Raw genomic sequence first — 17910 nt, forward strand, 5'->3', positions numbered from 1 at the left:
TAGGCAGCATTGTGTTAGCCTTCAGCCCTGAGAAGCTGTGGATACCCTCTCCCTGGGGATGTTCAAGGCCAGGCTGGAGGGACCCTGACTTGCCTTGATCTAGTGCCTTATTTAGTAGTTGATAACCCTACGTGTGGCAGAGGGATTTCAACTAGATGATCTTTGAGGTCTCTTCCAAACCAAGTCATTCTATTGGTTCTATGATTCAGTGATCCCAATGTTCCCACAGCACTCGGCACCTTCGGTACCTCCCTGGGTGAGGAAGAACACACAGCAGCTGAGGCCCCCACGGACGCTTGGGCAAGAGGAGGCCAGCCAAAATGGCCTCTGTCTTTCGGAGCGAGGAGATGAGCCTGATGCAGCTCTTCCTGCAAGTGGAGGCTGCCTACTGCTGCGTGGCCGAGCTCGGAGAACTGGGCCTGGTCCAGTTCAGAGATGTGAGTGGTGCCTGGTAGGCTGGCTGGTTGTTCTCCAGGATGTGCACTTGGGGAAAGAAGTGGTGAATGTCACCCCTGCAGAGCAGTCAAAGAGCCCATGGGGAGACCATGAGCACACACAGATGACCAGAAAGTCAGGTGTCATGCTGGTGGATGGGCTGACATTTGGATTAGATGATCTTGGAGGTCTTTTCCAACATTAATGATTCTCTGCTTTTATGAGGCAGCACCCATCCCCCATTCCCACTTGGTGAACTGCACACCCTCTACACACCTTTAGGACGGCACCTTCCACCAGCAGAGAATGTGGGACTCACTCTCTATGAGCTCATTAGACTAGTAAAGCCATGATGCCCTAATACACAGAAATATTGCCCTGCCATTAAGAGCCTTTAAAACATCCTGCACCAAAGGCATTTGTTCTCTGCTGATGTTTAAAATGAGTGCGGTGGTGCTCAGCCTTCGCCCTCAGGCCTGTTTTTCCTCCTGTCTTCAGCTGAATGCGAACGTGAACAGCTTCCAGAGAAAGTTTGTGAATGAAGTGAGAAGGTGTGAATCCTTGGAGAGGATCCTGCGTAAGTAAACGCTTGTCAAAGGCAGCCAGCCCTCCAGCAACTGGCAGTGTGGGATTTATGTCTGTGTTAAGTGCTCACACACCGTGAAGCCGGACTAGAGGCAAAATGGTGGTATTTTCATCTGAGACCCTGAAAGTATTTTTCCTGCATCAGCTAATTAACACTTCACCCCACACAGGCTATAAATTTTTGCCTCTGTTTTGAAAACAGTGAACGAAACTGAAAGGAGGATAATTAGCTCATGTAAAACCAGAATAATCATCTGAGGCTGGGCAGAAGACTCAGTCCAGGCAACCTGTCTCCTAACACTGTGCTGTGCTTCAAGCTGGGGAAAAATGCTTAATACACAAACAGCATTGTGATGCCTTGGTCCTGACAGTGGGTTTAGCAGCAGCTGGTGACCAGGGTGATGAAGCAGCAATGAACCCATATCGAGAGATATGTGTCCTCTCCTTGCAGGCTTTCTGGAAAATGAAATGGAAGATGTTGTGGAGATAGTCAAACTAGAGAAGCACACAGAGACCCCCCTGCCTCGGGAAATGATTGATATGGAGGTACACCTACCCACTTACCTGCCTGTGCTTTGAGAGGGTGAATTCTGGCTTTAATGCCTGAACAGGGCGAAGCATACAACAGGGAATGTGGCAATGGGAAAATGAGTCATTGACCATAATGAGTATCTTTCTGCAAACTCAGTGCTTAACTAAAAAGGCTCATTGAATAGTTCTATATTCCCTTGTTGGGAAATAAATAAATAAATAAGAAAAAGAAACAACAAACTATTGTTCAAGATTTAATATCAGCCTGGTAACGGTACACTGGGCGGCTTCTGAGCTCTTTATGGATGCTCTTGGCTCCTAAACAGACAGTGCTGGAGAAACTTGAGGCTGAGCTGCTGGAAGCCAACCAGAATCAGCAAACTCTGAAGCAGAACTTCCTTGAGCTGACAGAACTCAAGCATTTGCTGAAGAAAACCCAGGACTTCTTTGAGGTGAGGGACCTCTTTGCTCTTCCCATAGAGGTGTGGAAGATTCCTAAAAGTGTGGACACTTTGATATGTTCTGTGTTGCTGTTTCTGGCTCTTAAGCAAATCGCAGTGATCTTTAACACAAGTCAGTGAGACATGTAGGTTGGTCTGAAAGTAATGCCTCCTATTTATTTCTGTGGAAATTACAGCAGATATAAAGAACACAATAACATTATTTGATAGAGCAAATTATCAGCTACAAAACACTGTTTTTCAACACAGGCACTAGCTGCACATTTTCACTGGCTATAGAGAAGATCCTGCATGCTGCACTTGTAAAAATCTGTAGCAGCAGAGGTGACATGCTGTCACTGCCACCACTGCTGATGTGCATCACCCACTGCCTCACTGTGTTCACGTCCACTTTTTGGTCTCCATAAATGTTCAGCAAGTGTCCGTGGGTGCCATTTTTTCCACTTGGGGAAATTCAATGACTTTACTTCATAGGCATTTCTGTGTCAGATGTCATTTTGCCAGACTGCCCCTCTGCTGCCACCTGTCACACAGCAACAAAATGTAATGGAATATTGGTGGGAAGGTTCAGCATCTACTACCATCCCACCAACCTCCAGCTCTAATGTTGTGGGCCAAAATAATAAAATAGGAGGCACTGCTTTTGGAGCAACCTCCACGCCTTTGCAAAAATATCTCCATCACTTTGGGGTCTGCATCTCTGTGTGATTCACTGGGGCTCAAGGATTTGGTGCTCAGATGAGATTTCTGCTTTTCATTTCTGAGATGTATTTTACTTCTTTCTTTCTTTCTTTTGCTCTGAATCTTTGTGAGGGGGTTGAAGGGAACACAAAACATGCCAGGAGAAAGATATGAGAATAGTTTTCAAACGGCAAACTTAGATTTGTTTATAAAATGGATGTTTTCCAGGCAGAAACCAATCTGCCAGATGATTTCTTCAGTGAAGACACATCTGGCCTGCTGGAGCTGAGGACCACCTCTTCTGCTGCAGCTGCCAAGCTGGGGTGTGTATCAGTGACAGCCCCTCTGGATCAGGCCTCCCACCCGCACCACACTGAAAGAGATTGCAAACCTGAATGTGCTACAGGTCCTAGAAGTCTTAGGATGGGCTTGTAATTTATTTATGTATTGTCTTCTAACTCTGCTTAGATTCACAGCAGGGGTTATAAAGAGGGAAAGGATGATACCCTTTGAGCGTTTGCTGTGGCGAGCCTGCAGGGGAAACATATATCTGAGGTACACTGAGATGGATACTCCACTGGAGGACCCTGTGACGGTGGGTACCCTTGCTTCTGCTTCTCCCTGTCTCTGCACATTCCTGTGGCCTGCAGAAACCAAAGCAGTACCCTGTCTGTGCTGCAATGCTTGAGGGCAGCCTGTAGAGGAAAGAGGGAGAGCTTGAGGGTGAGAGGTTTATTTGCTGACACTTTCCACTTGTGCCATCGCTGAGGTTGTTTCTCTGCCCTGCCTGTCTAAGATGAGCCCTAGTGGGGGGTGGCTGTGTTATGAGGGCCACCAGGGCAGTGGACTATGACCACAGAGGGTCAACTCCCACAGTGGCTTCAGAGTGAGCCTCGTGCCCCACACCTCCCGTCCCTTCCTCTCTGCCCCTTGGCTGGTCCCTGAAGCTGCATCTGGGGAAAACAATGCTGCTGGAAAACTAGGGCTGGGGGAAAAGAACAAACACTGAAGAGGCAGCCTTAGGGAAACTGCACCTTCTCTGCACCTGATCCTTTGCCACGAGTGCTTTAAATTCTGCTTGAATTGCATTGCAGAGAGAAGAGGTGAAAAAGAATGTGTTCATTATCTTCTATCAGGGAGAGCAGCTCAAACAAAAAATCAAGAAGATTTGTGACGGGTAAGCAGCTGGGCAGGACTCACACAGAAGTTTTTGCTGTTTGGTGTGGGCTGGCAGGGCTGGGAGCTGTCAGCAGAGCCAGTGAACTCCCTCCTGCTTCTCGCTTCTGCTGCTCCTAATCCGAAGAGATATACATCACCTTGACACCTGGAAATTGAAATTCTCGACTTTCCAAGGTGACTTAGAGAGAGATAGTAGGAACTCTGATTGTGAGGTTCTTAACTTGGGATATCTTCAAACGGGACCGCTTTTGAAGAAATACTCAGCATCCTTACCTTGAAAACCAGAGGCCAAAGCAGCTCCTGCAGCCCAGGCACTCAGAACATGCTAATCCCCAGGCTGCTCTCAAACCTTCCTGCATTTCAGCATGAAAAGATGATGCTGTAGTTTACTCTCTCTCCTTTCCAAGACCTCTGGGCAATATCCATGTAATCAGAGACAGAGCCCAGAAGAGAAATGAAAGCTTCATACAGCATGACTTGTTTCCACCCCATCGAGCATCTTGAAAGGATAATTCAGGTTGAATATTTTGTTACTCTTTCATAACACTGGTGAGTGATGGGCTTTGTTGCAGTGTAAATCAGATTTGATGAGGGGATCTGTCGGCTGTCACCAGATCCATCCAAGACATAAACCCAAGGCCTAGCAGGGCAGCCAAGTGCCTACAGCCTGCAGAAGCTCATGGGGAAGGAGCTAACAATTGCTCTTGCCCAGCTTGTGCCCTCAGGAAGGCCTTTCCTTGCCTCCTGGGTTCGTTCAGAGCATCAGGAGAACTGACTTCGCTCCAAATCAGTCTCATGTCCACCTCTGATGAAAAAGCAGCTATAGGGGCCTGGAGAGTTCAGGGAGACTCAGCCCCTCCTATGTGATCCTGAGACTCAGAAAAGGAAGGAGTTTTGCCCTCCCCACTGTGCAGGATTAGCCTGCTGCCTGCCGTCTTTGAGAAGAGGCCATATGATGCCTGTCAGCATTTCTGCTGCTGATTGAACCCAGAATCTTCCAAATGGGAAGCACAGCCTTCTGCAACAGGGTGCTGGCAGCGTGGGCAGATCCTTGCACAATGTGGCCACAACATGCCAACTTGCTGTCATGAGCTGGATGTGGTGGTAGCTTCGCAAAGAGGAACTTAGACCAGTTTCTCTCAGCTTTTCTAACTGAAAGGAAATGTACACCCCTAAGAGCAGGAAGGTTCTATCAAGGAGATGGGGGAAATTCAGGTTAGATGTAAAAGGAAAGGTTCTGCACCACAGGGTGGTGGGCATGGAACAGAACGCCCAGGGCAGTGGGCACAGCCCTGAGCTGCCAGAGTTCAAGGAGCACTGGGACAGTGCTCTCAGACATAGGGTCTGATGTTTGGGTGGTGCTGTGTGGAGACAAGGGTCGGGCACGATGATCCTCATGGGACCCTTCCAAGTCAGGATATTCTGTGATTCTATGATTCTATGAAAACAAATTCATAGGATGCCCTTTGCAGTGCTAGCTTGCTGGTTTTCATTTACTGCCACCAAATGAGGCTACACTTGAAATCCTCCTTTATGCCTTTTCTTCCTATTTTCCAATTTTTTGCTTGCTAATGTACCTGTATATATGTCTTACTGAGTTCAAGCTTTTAAAATATATCTACTCCATGCCTCTCCTTTTCTGCTCTGTGACCATCGGCCATCCCTGCTACACAGATCGAGACATTTTGGCCTGGCTCATCTTTAAGGCAGGGTTAATAATACCTAAAGCAGACAGCTGTGTCATTCCAGCCTCTGCAGGACATTTCTGCTTAGCACTAAGTCATTGTTCATGACAGGTAAACACCCTGCAGAAACCACAGGACTGATAGAAGCCAGTCTCCTGCAAGGTAGGCTAGGATTTGTTTGCAAAGCGGTGTGCCTCAGGTTACGCCTGTAGTGTCTGCTTGACTCTAATTGGTAACATTAGTCTGCCAATTTCACGAGCATTAAGTCCATGCACAGATTTATTAGTGGAAGGTCTAGAGGAGAAGGGAGGAGGAAAATGTAAGAAATTTTCTTTTCCTCCTTTTCTTGCAGCTGCCTCAGTGCTCGTGTGAATACTAAACTAGATTTATCAGTCTAAGGATTCCCTGCTGAATTCTCCAGGAGCTTTCAGAGATGTCTGTGCCATTAGGGCAAACCTGATACTGGGTATGCAAAATGGCTGTTAAAAGATCAAAGCAACACTGCTGCAGTAACATTACTGGGAATGGGTGAACTCCGCAGCACGGAGGAATAAGCTTTCAAGTTTGATTAAAAATCCTTATTAAAGATGAACTAAGAGCTGTGAAGAAGGAGAAGATGGGAATAATTAGTAGGGGTGAATAACCTTTGGAAAGGAGTGCCAGGTGTTGGGCGAGCAGAGCTTCAGTCCTGGATGTTGAGCAGAAGGGTGTGCGCTGTCATTGCGTGCAGCTCTGGGCTGATCTCTAGGAAACTTCTTTGCATTTTGTTCAATTTGCTGCTGTCCTCACTTGTGTGTGTGCTGGAACTGACCTCGGAGAGCAGGTGGTGATGTATTCTGTGTTCGGATGAAGCCAGAAGCAATGCATATCTGTACAAAGAGCATGCATGGTTTTGTCTCCATAACAGAGGTAACCCCAATGACCCTGTTCTATCTCTTTCTATTTGCCACGCTTGCACAAGGGCTGTGTTCGGTGACCCTCTCTCAGCACAGCCCCACTGCAGGACCACAGTGCTCTTACATTAGTATACCAGGGGTGGTCACGTTGCATACCATAGGTGAAATAGTACTCAACACCTGCATGGAAACAAGACCTCACTCACACAAAGGGAGCCCACCTCAGCCCTTATTATACCACGCTAAACAAGCTGCATCTCCCCAACGTGGCCTCAGAGATAAGATTACAAAAGCACCTATCCTCGCAAGCTGTCTGGCGATACAGACGGACCGGGAGTCAAGAGCCAGCCTCATGGCCATTCTCCTTTTGTTTTATCCTGCACACAGGATTTACTCACACAGACTGCATGCACGGAGGGCGTTTGCCTGCTGTGAAACAGGAGTTTGGCTCTGCCTTCCCCCAGTGACTGAGGGAGGGTACTGCAAGGCATTGACACGGGATTCCTCCAGCCTCAGTGCAAGAGGGACATCTGTTGGCTGCTCTGTTAACAGGGCTGCCTCTGCCTGGGTTGTGTTTTCGTGCCTCCTCGTAGGCCAAGAAACTCCCACGGACTTTTAAGCTCCGGTATCCTTTCAGTATCCAAAGGAGGGATATAAGAACAGATTCTTTAGCAGGTCTGTTGTGAAAGGACAAGGGGAAATGGTTACAATCTAAAAAAGGAGAGATTTAGGCTGGATTTAAGGTGTGAGCTTTTTACTGGAACCGCCCAGAGAGGTGGTGGATGGTCCCTGGAAACACTCAAGGTTAGGCTGGAGAGGCTCTGAGCATCTGATCAAGCTGCATGCGTCCCTGTTCAGTGCAGGGGAGTCAGGCTAGATAACATGTAATGGTCCCTTCCTACTCAGACAATTCTACTATCATGGTTATTAGGGAGATAGATGATGTTAGTGCTGAGCACTGCTGTGTAATATCACATACCTTGTAGCAGCTGAGAGAGATAATGAGATAAATGGTCTTTTTTCTCTTGTCTCTCTTCCCACGGCTAGATTTCGTGCCACAGTGTATCCCTGTCCAGAGTCTGCCACTGAGCGCCGAGAAATGCTTGATGGAGTGAACACAAGGATTGAGGATTTAAATACAGTAAGTGTTTACAACACAACAGACCATACTACCTGCTGCTTCCCATCTTGAGCACTGCCTGTGCTGTGTTACAGGTGATAACCCAAACTGAGTCTCACCGCCAGCGGCTGCTGCATGAGGCAGCAGCCAACATGTGGTCCTGGGAGATCAAGGTAAAGAAAATCAAGGCCATCTACCACATCCTGAATTGCTGTAACATTGACGTCACCCAGCAGTGTGTCATTGCAGAGATCTGGTTCCCAGTAGCTGATGCTGGCAGGATAAAAAGAGCACTCCATCAGGGAATGGTAAGAGACAAGTGCCCTCACCCAAATCACACTGCTCATATGTTGAGCATATGTTCAGGCTTCTGTCTGCTACTGTGATGCTGGACTCCATTTTCTGTTTTTGGGTGTTTTTTTTTTTAATCATTTTTTAATTAATCTTTCTGTTCTTTAATTAAAGTTGAGGTTGTTACATGATTGCTTGGCCTCAGGGAATTTAAGGTCAGCACTAAATCTTAGCAGGTTTCTGATCGACCCACAGGAGCCAGCAGTGCTGACAGCTTCCCCTGAACAAATCAATAGCATAGAAAATGGGAAAATCTGGATATGAGAAAAAGGGTTAAGATATAACTCTTGAGTCCAGCATTCACGTTGCCTGTGCATGTCTGAACAAAGACTTTGGTGCTACAGCACCAGTTCTTCCCTTGTAGCTACCCTGACTGTGCTTACCCTTGTCACTGGGTTTGCAGGAGAGAAGTGGCTCTACCATCACCCCTATCCTGACCACCATACACACTAGGATGGCACCACCCACCTTCAATAGGACTAACAAGTTCACAGCTGGATTTCAGAACATCGTGGATGCATACGGTGTGGGCAACTACAGGGAGATGAACCCAGGTGAGAAACACTTGGCTACCTGTGCCAGGCTTGCCAAAGCCCAAGTGAAGACTTTGAGTTCTGTCACCAGGCTAAAATGCAATTAGAAATGTGAACAGTACATTTCACTGGCAAAAAATTGTCCTGCCCAGTGTGCAAGCGTGGATTTTCTGAGGTATAGAATTTGGCCCCTCAGTCTCCAGTGGTTTCTTGCAGCAGGAAGGATGAATGGTACAAATATACGAATGGTGAGGTGGCAGCCCTATGGAAAAGAGTAAGCTCACAGGAAAATGAATTAAGCTTATTGTGCAAAGAAGCCAAAAGCACCTGAGAAAAGTGTGCAACAACTGTAGAGAGTTCCAGGCAAACCATCGAGAATGAAGAGAAACTCAGACAGGAGAGTCTCTGGGTGTGAATTGGATAAACTCAGTCTGTTTAAGCCCAGAAGACTGAGAAACATGACTGTAACTTTCAAATGCATTGTTCTGTTACAAAGAAGGATGCAACTGTCTGCACATTATGGCTTTTTTTAAATGGTGGGCCAAAATGAAGGCTAAAACTGCATGGAAGGTGGAGTTGGAAAGACTTTCTAGTGGGAAAACTAGTTCTGCAGTAGACGTGGTTGTCTGGTGAATAGAGGAGAGGTTAAGGATTTCTTAAAGGACAGCAGCTGTGCAGGATGGCTTGGTGGGGCAAGCTGCTTCTCAGCTGAGTTCCTCTTGTTTAGGAGGAGCTGAGCTTATAATGTTTTCCTTTCTGCAGCTCCTTACACTATCATTACCTTCCCCTTCCTTTTTGCGGTGATGTTTGGGGACTGTGGCCATGGTGCTGTCATGCTGGGTTTTGCTCTCTGGATGGTCATTAATGAGGAGAGCCTTCTGGCCCAGAAGAGCACTAATGAGGCAAGTACCAGCAAGATGATGGACCGAATCAGACTGGGAAAAGGCTTGTTGTTCCATTTGATAAAAGGGGTGTCCAACATGTGTATGTTTACCAGTACTGCCTCCTTCCCCTGCAGATCTGGAACACTTTTTTCAGTGGGCGCTATCTGATCCTGCTCATGGGCATATTTTCCATGTATACTGGCTTCATCTACAATGACTGCTTCTCCAAGTCATTCAACATCTTTGGCTCTTCCTGGCACATTGTCCCCATGTTTAAAAATAACACTTGGAAGTAAGTGGCTAAATGTGGGAAAGAAGTGAAAAGACACCAAATTGAGCACATAAGCTTGAAAAGATAGTGGCAGTGAATCAGAGGTTTTGTCTGGCACATGCGGATAAACTCACCATTGAAATGGAAAGGTAGTACCCCTGGGAACAAGCCTGCTTGTTCAGACACTGTTGTCCAGGGCTTATGCATAGAGAATTATCAGGGTGGTGGAAGACTGTCATTGTGTAGGACCCAATTCTGCACACACGTGCACACAAACTCGGGGTAACAGTTCAGAGAAATATTGGAGCTGGTAGGAGGTGTAACGTGGTAGTTCTCAGCACATCACATGTAAATATACTATAGGTTTATACGGTGAAGTTAAGCTGCAAAAGTTATTTCACTTTTCTCTTGTAGTAAGGAAGTGCTTCTCGACAACACAGTGCTGCAGTTGGATCCGGCAGTCCCAGGGGTCTACTCTGGAAATCCATACCCATTTGGAATAGATCCAGTAATTACATTAAACTGCTCAAAGATAATTCGTATTTCATTCCTGTTTCTATACATTAGGTACATCTGTATCTTCCTGCTTTCTCTCCTGAAGCCATGTTCTTCACTTCTTGTTCTTTGCCTATTTACACATTGGTAGCGATGCTTGTCCAGCCCCCTGCAGGTGAGCTGCCACCCACCAGATTAGGCTGCCCATGGTCCCATCTAACTGGACCTTGAAAGCCAGGTTGTTTCTCCTATTTCCCTTTTCTTTCTCTGTTCTCTCTTCACCACATACTAAAATGCAGTTGGTAACCTCAGGCTTTCCCGTTTCAACTTTAATACTAGCCATTTAACCTCTGCTCTGCTGGATGTGCTCTCATGTCTGTTGGTCACACAAAGACACATGGGCTTCCCATGGCTTATGAAGGAACTGACCTTGCTGTAACTTTTTCACACACCCAGCTCTGAAGCTCAGCCCAGGATGCAGGCAGTGCAGTTCGGGAAGTCATGTCAGAGGCAGGTGAATTTTTGGTAAATCTCCCAGACACCTAATTTAGGTTAATCATGGCTAGTCTCTCTTTCAACCTGGCTGCTGCTCGTTTGAGAGGCTGGGAGCATTCATTGAAGGTGGGGGAGGAACAACAGAGAGGCAGGCAATAATCTGGTCTCCATGGCCAGTGAGTTGAAAAGAGCTTCATTTTTGTTTTCAAAGAAAACGTAGAACATGCTGTGTTCTTGTTTCTCTGGTGAATGTTGAACAAATTTCTCTAGCAACAGGAGGAGTCTTCTCATGTCTTTCTTCCCCCACTGATGGTGATGTCTGAGCCTAGAAGCAAGGAATGACACTGAAAATGGCTAGGTCCTGTTACCAGCCTTGGCATCCATTTCTGGAGGAATGAAATGAGGTCAATACATCATTTTAACTCAATGATATTTTCTCTGTTAAATGAAAATTATACATTACACCTTTTAGATGAGGAGTTTGGTGGAGTGAGATGCATTATAAAGAACATCTAGATTTCTGTTGCCTAGTCTTCTTACTAGTACAGGTAGGAGTAAATTGATGTAATTAAAGGAATGACTTCCACAAATCTGTTATTGAGCAATAACCTGAAAATCTTATTCTGTCTCCCCTTGCACCTTTTCCCAAAGATCTGGAACATTGCATCAAACAAGCTCACTTTTCTGAACTCCTACAAAATGAAGATGTCAGTTGTGATTGGGATTGTGCATATGATTTTTGGGGTGATACTCAGTCTCTTTAACCACATGTAAGTCTGTTTTTGATACCTTGCACTGTGTGTACATCTCTTCCTTCTGACTCAGTAGGCCTTTGGTTAGGATCTGTGTATGTGCATGTCTATTCCTCTCCCTCCACATTCTACAACAAAATGGAGAATTGGAGGTAGGGTGGAGGGACTGAAACCACTATCTTGAGAGACTCTCCATAGATCGAAGGTTTGTAGTGATCAAAAGGATAAAAAATGTTTGAAGATGAGAGAGAGAACTGCACAGAACTGCATTCAACACCTTGTTCAGACTTTCCTAGGCTTACAGTGCTTCGTAAATTTGCTTTTTCTTTTCTATTTTATTTTCCTTTTTTTGAAAATAGGTTTTTATTTAAATGTGTTAATCTTTTGAGATGCTCAGATATGAATGGGTCGAGCACAAGAACCTGAAGATGATCAGTATGGAAAAGGTTTTGTATTTAAATACTGGCTTTCATTCATACGGACTGCCATTTAAGAGTCCTTCTTGTCTGGTAACAGTAGTATGTTTCTAATGTGATTTTCCCAAGACTAAATAGTATAGACACACAAGCAGATTTGTCATGCTTGGGTCCAACTTCATACTAATACTGTATTAACTGTAGCTATCTTTTCTTGTCCTTTCCAGATACTTCAAGAAATACATAAACATTATCCTGCAGTTCATTCCAGAGATGATCTTCATTATAAGTCTCTTTGGCTACCTCGTCTTCATGATCATTTTCAAATGGTGTCATTTTGATGTCCACTCATCACAGAGTGCACCGAGCATTCTGATCCACTTCATCAATATGTTTCTGTTTAATTACAGTGATGCTTCTAATGCTCCACTATATCTGCACCAGGTATGCATCAAGAAGACTGAATCCACTGCAGCTTCTTGTGAATTTGCAGTGGATGTATGGAGGGTAGGCACAAAAATGGGGGAAATACTAAGAGCCTCAACTACAAGGGCCAGCTACAGAGGAGAAGTTTGTTCTTCTGATATTCTTGTTGGCCTTGTAGACAGGTAGGAGAGTGAAGCTATCAGAGCTGCAGAAGAAACCTCATTGTTAGTGTCATCCTTGCTAGGATGATGATACGATTTAAAATACTTTGGGGGAAAAAAAGAATAAAAAGTTGAATAGACAGTCAGTGCTCACTGTTGGCAGAAGTACTGTTGTGGAGTTTTGATACATTCTAGAGATAAAACAAGTGTCTCCTTTCCGTGATGATCTATTCCTTTTTTTTTTTTTTTTTTCCTCTGGAAAACCTGAAAACTGTGTTTTCAGCTAAAAAAAATAGAAGTAACCTGAGGATTTGTGGCAGCTTTTTTTGTTTCGAAAGTACCTTCTCTGGGGAGTTCACTTAAAAAACAACAAACAAAACACCCACCGCACACACACACATGCACAAGAACAACTCACACAGAGAAGTCAAAAAAGCTTCCAGTGAGAGAAAACTTCTTTTAAAGTTATATCTTGTTGCTCCAAGCAGGGTGTTTTCTTGTTGCTTGCATTTCTATCAGCAGCATCAATGAAAAATCTGCAAGCAAATGCTGCTTCCAGTCACACATACATTTACATCCAGTCAGTTACACACTTTGGCACTTCACCCTTTACTCAGTTATAGAGCTACTGGCAAATCAGATCTTGTAGAAAACCCTGATCTGTCCCTAATAACTGCCTTAAGGCTGCAAAGGAGTTTTCCCAGCTTTTAAAAAATAATAATAAAATAGCATTTTGCTCTGGAACAATCCAAAGCTTTCTGTCGCATCTATCATATTTTTTCTCATATACCTACCCTTCACCCTTCATTAGTAACTCTTCATAACTCCCCTGCATAGTCTGAATGCAAAGACTGTATGAAACCAGCCATTAAGCGACCAGGGGACTGAGTCAAAAAAAAGGATGTAAAAGTTGTAGGTTTGTGTTGTGTCGTGTTGATTTGGTTTTAGAGTACAAGCATTTACGTTAGGACAGAAATAGGGGTGGCACACTGCAACAAGGACACCTTCTACTGATCTACTGGTGGGGGCAATGTTTTATCAAAGATATGGGAATTTCATTCCCTTCTGGAGTTGGAAAGCAAATCCTGGATTCTCTGCTCTCCAGGGGAAGACTTGAATGGCTTGGCCCTTACAGCAGTATTTCTGCTTTGATCAGAGCAAGGCAGACTCATTACCTCACCCAGTGGTTAGGATACTCACTTGGGCCATTGATGAGCCAGGTTCAAGTACGTAACATTGGGTTTTGGCAAATTACACTTCTCAACATGAAAGATTTTCATCTCCAAGTCTCCAACCATCTCCAGCTGGCAACGTTTTTTGGAGATTTAAGCAGCATATATTTATTTTCATATAATCATATGCAGAGGAGACTCAACCAATTTCAGGAGTGTATCCATTGAGTAAAACAAAATCATTTTATAGTATCAAGTTTCTTACCATAAATTCAGTTGGCTAAAGGAAGTAAAAATTACATTTTGTTCTTCTGTTTTCTTTTCTCTTAGAAAGAAGTGCAGAGTTTTCTGGTCATATTTGCTCTGATTGCTGTTCCCTGGATGCTGCTAATTAAACCTTTCATCCTCCGAGCCAACCACCAGAAAGCACGACGCATGGTGAGAGATGTGGGCCATGCAAGGGGGTTCAGGTTGGCAAAGGCAAAGCTGAGGCAGCAGACCTCCAGAAGTGTTTGCAGTGAACTAATTTTGCTTTCTTATTATCTCAGACATTCTCCAGAGATTTCAAACAGTGTTTTAAAGAATGGACATTTGACTGAGCCATCTAAATAGGAAGTAGGAGCTTTTGCTCAGAAGGCTACACTTTCTCTATTGGGAGAAGAGTGACACCAAGATCTTCCAAATGCAACATCCAAAACTAGAGGAGTTTTAAAAGGATTGAAGGACCAGAAAAGCCAATAAGAGGGCAAAGGCCTGCATGCCTCACTCACAAACCATATTGGCTGCTCTCTGTGATCAGGGCATCTTTGACAACCTTGGTCTCTGAGAGACCAATGCTTCTTATAGAACAGGTTTTATTTAAAAGCTATTCATAAATGCTTTATCCCTGTGTGACTGCCTTCCCATTAACAAAGCCCTCCTTCCCCTGGGCTCTGAGGTTCACCCAGCTCCTTAGTATGTAATTGCAGCAGCTGCAGTCTCTGGGTTGCTCATTAATTCTCTCCTTTATTACGCTAACAGGACTTTACTTGTCTGTCAGGATTTACTTCTCTTTATAGTGGGAAGTAGTGCCTGGAGTACCTTTTATAGGGCACAGATGTTTCTATTGGAAGAAAGAGATGCCAGTTGTGCTATGCGACCTTTCCAACTCAGTCACTTCTGACCTATAACTGAAAGGCAGGTCCCTGGGAGACCTTTGCAGCCTTGCTGCTGCACTGCAATTCCTTGTTTTGTCATTCTTCTGGGATTTCAATGAAAGCCCGACATGGCTGACTCCAGCTCCCGCTTTTATGCTAGCAACATCTGACAGCTTTTCCCCACCTCCTATACTGCCCCTTTATTTCTGTTCCTGATTTTCATATGTTAGCCGTCTGATCACATCTTACATTTACCCAGATTTATATGTTTACAACAGTCTGTTCTCTCTACTGACATTCAGGTAAATCAAAGATAAAGCAGATGTGACAAAGATTACTTCTGCGGTAGGAAACAATGTGTTATCATGAGACTTTGCTCATGAAACCCATTGGAAGCTATAAAGAATGACAAAGCAGAACCCAACAGAAACTGTGAAGTCAGTATTTTGTTATGCTGGATAATAGGACTATTATAGGAATATGATGTAGTGCTATTCTTATGTTTTGCAGTCATCTCTGAGATGAGGTTTTCATTGATTCAAAATGAACCTAGAGTTCTGCATTGTACTTCTGACTGTATCTGAGTATCTTTGTGACCTTCCTTAAGTCATCCGACCCTTTCAGGCTCCTTTTCCTGTCACTCAATGATAATCTCTTTGGTTTGCAGCTATATAACTGAAAAGATCAGCCTTAATATGCCTTGATTTTCTCATTTACCAATAGTGATGGTTCTTTGATTTGTGAGCATTAAAAGGTATATTGTGACATAAGAAACTAGCTCTAAATTATTTAGGGTCACTGAAAAATGCTCTAGAATGGAAATTTTTACTATTGCTTCTAGCCATTCAGTAGGATTACTCAGTTTTTGTGGTCAGTGATAACGGGCTGCTGTTGAAATTGTCTTCATACTCACTATACAGTTCTTCACATGTTACCTGTCAAGAGATTAGTGACGAAGTTCTGTGCCGTGGTCTGCTGTAGCATGGTACAAAAGACACATTACATTTTGTTTCTGAAAGATTCGGTCTCAGGCTCACCCAGGAAACACCGTGGGAGAAAATGAAGTGGATGCCTCAGAGACCAATCACACCAAGAAAGCTTCCCAGGCAGACCATGGTGGAGGTCACGATGATGATGAAGAAGAGGTAAGAAAATGCAAACAGAAGGAATTATTCAATCAGTAGTACAAGACACAAAGCCAAACAGAAGGTTTCTGCAGAGTTGCCAGCCCTTCTTTCTAACAAGCTACGAAGACATTCTGTTGCAACAGTTTGTATTTCCAAACAGAGTAGGCTCTGAATTTTAATAGAAGAAACTCCTTTAAATTTTTCCTTATGTTTTGTCTGGTGAGGGTAGGCATTCTTGCAAACCCCGAGCTTTCATTTCCCCAGGGAGTTGTTTCACTTCCACATTGCACCCAGAGAAGGTCAAGGCTTCCTCAAGAGTCAGCAGATTTTCTTTCTTTTAAATTGCAAAGAAGCACTTAAAAGTTGGCAGCCTGCAGTGTTGGCTAAGGAGAAAAATCTTTCTTTGGCACGTACTGTCAAGGGCTTCTGCAATATGCAGCAACACTGAAAAAAAAGTGACAAAAGTGTTTGTAACAGTTTGAAGTACCACCAATATTGGGCGTGCATATGGCTGAACGAGAAGGGAATCTTCACAGTCTTAGAAGAATTGCTTATTCAGTGATATCTCCCACGAGGCATATGCCAATATGCAGATAGCCTGGAAATACCTACTTTATATAAGAATTTCTGTCTCTGTAGGAAATCACAAAGACTGGGAGCAATTGGGTTCCCATCTTACTCCAGATTTGAAGTTATAAAGCTGGAATATGAGCTGTTTTCTGAGCATTTGTTTTTCACTAGAACTCAGAGGAGAATGTATGGAAAGGACATAGATAACTGACATGTTTCAGTGTAGTCTTTTCCTTTGGATAACATCCTTTTGTTGCTCATGAAATAGTAGGGAAATGGAGGAATATGAACAGTCTTTGGTGGAAAGTTCATCAGGAAATGCTGAAGTAAGAAAAAAAACTTGTTTGGTTTTCTGTTGTTTTAGTTCAACTTTGGAGACACATTTGTCCACCAAGCTATCCATACCATTGAATATTGCCTTGGCTGCATTTCCAACACAGCATCCTACCTGCGGCTCTGGGCGCTGAGCTTAGCCCACGCACGTAAGTGAAGACCTGTTAGCTACCTCACCAGCAATTCCATTCTGATCATTGCTTCTCATGGTGTTTGATTACTGCTGAGATTTTCCCCACTAAATCAAAGATCTCCTGGTAGATGTTTGCATCTCAGGGTATTTTTCTTCAGATAAATCCAAGTGTTTTGTGATGGACTTATCTGTTTTTTAGTGATGATTCCCAAAGGCTGATGTCAGGGACCTCCTCACTGCATTTCCTAGCCAGGGTCCATTTTCCATGCTATTCCTTAGCTGTACTTCTGGAGGAGTCCTCATTGCTTGTGGCTGTGAAGGAGGTGCAACCCAAAAGGGTGCTCCTGTACAAAAAGGTAATTGCAGTATCAGTACTATAGCTGCACATGCCAGGTGGCACTTGCTGTAGCCTTATGGTATGCAGATGAATGATAAAACTTGTAAAAGATAATTTGTTTTGGTTCAGAAAAAGAAAAGTTTCAGTTGAAGCACTCTTGGATGTTACCATCTTCACTAGGATTTTTTTCCGGCAACATGTAATGGAACCTCGTATGTCATGAAAAATGCACTTACATTTCCATGTCTCTAAATAAAATAAACCAACTAAAGAGCTAAGATAAGGGCAGTCATAAGCGTTGTGTCAGAAATCTGCCTGGAAAATCATTATGTTCCTTTGCAGCCTTGCAAAAGGGTATTGAAAGGAGTATTTTTCCTGAGGGCATGAGTTGCAAAGAGCTCCCTCACATATGTTGTTGCCTAAAATAACAGGTTATTGAATTTATAGTCTGGGTATGGCCTGAGAACCTCATCATGCAATGACTGATGAAATGGAAAACAAGGCTGGAGTGGTGGCTGGAGTATCTGGATGGAGAAGAGCTGGTCTAAGTCCTTTCTTTGCCTGTATCAGAAGAGAAAAATTTCTTGGTCCTGAATCTATCCTGGGTAACTGGAGTAACTGGGTTAGGAATATGAGGTCCTGATGGCCAAGTACATCAGATACACCACTAAAGTGAATGTTGATTTACAATTGTGTAGGAAAAAAAAAAAATCTTTAACAAGCATGCTGGCTACCTAAACATTTA

The 17910-nt window shown here is 44.1% G+C and overlaps 1 protein-coding gene across 1 annotated transcript in view; it reads left to right on the forward strand.

Moving 5' to 3' along the window:
* Positions 1–296: 296 nt before the first annotated feature.
* ATP6V0A4 (ATPase H+ transporting V0 subunit a4) overlaps positions 297–17910 on the forward strand; it is a 19484-nt gene continuing 1870 nt past the window's right edge. The window contains exons 1-18 of the mRNA XM_072333875.1: positions 297–437; positions 934–1012; positions 1472–1566; positions 1878–2003; positions 2922–3016; positions 3162–3288; positions 3788–3870; positions 7501–7594; positions 7669–7881; positions 8328–8478; positions 9220–9359; positions 9476–9633; positions 10027–10120; positions 11254–11372; positions 11998–12214; positions 13860–13967; positions 15685–15810; positions 16727–16844. Coding sequence (XP_072189976.1) covers positions 321–437; positions 934–1012; positions 1472–1566; positions 1878–2003; positions 2922–3016; positions 3162–3288; positions 3788–3870; positions 7501–7594; positions 7669–7881; positions 8328–8478; positions 9220–9359; positions 9476–9633; positions 10027–10120; positions 11254–11372; positions 11998–12214; positions 13860–13967; positions 15685–15810; positions 16727–16844 — 2260 coding nt within the window. The 5' untranslated portion in view covers positions 297–320. The remainder of the gene's footprint in view (positions 438–933; positions 1013–1471; positions 1567–1877; positions 2004–2921; positions 3017–3161; positions 3289–3787; positions 3871–7500; positions 7595–7668; positions 7882–8327; positions 8479–9219; positions 9360–9475; positions 9634–10026; positions 10121–11253; positions 11373–11997; positions 12215–13859; positions 13968–15684; positions 15811–16726; positions 16845–17910) is intronic.

This window comes from Excalfactoria chinensis, chromosome 1 (genome assembly GCF_039878825.1).
Source record: "Excalfactoria chinensis isolate bCotChi1 chromosome 1, bCotChi1.hap2, whole genome shotgun sequence".
In the NCBI taxonomy this organism is placed as follows: Eukaryota; Metazoa; Chordata; class Aves; order Galliformes; family Phasianidae; genus Excalfactoria; species Excalfactoria chinensis.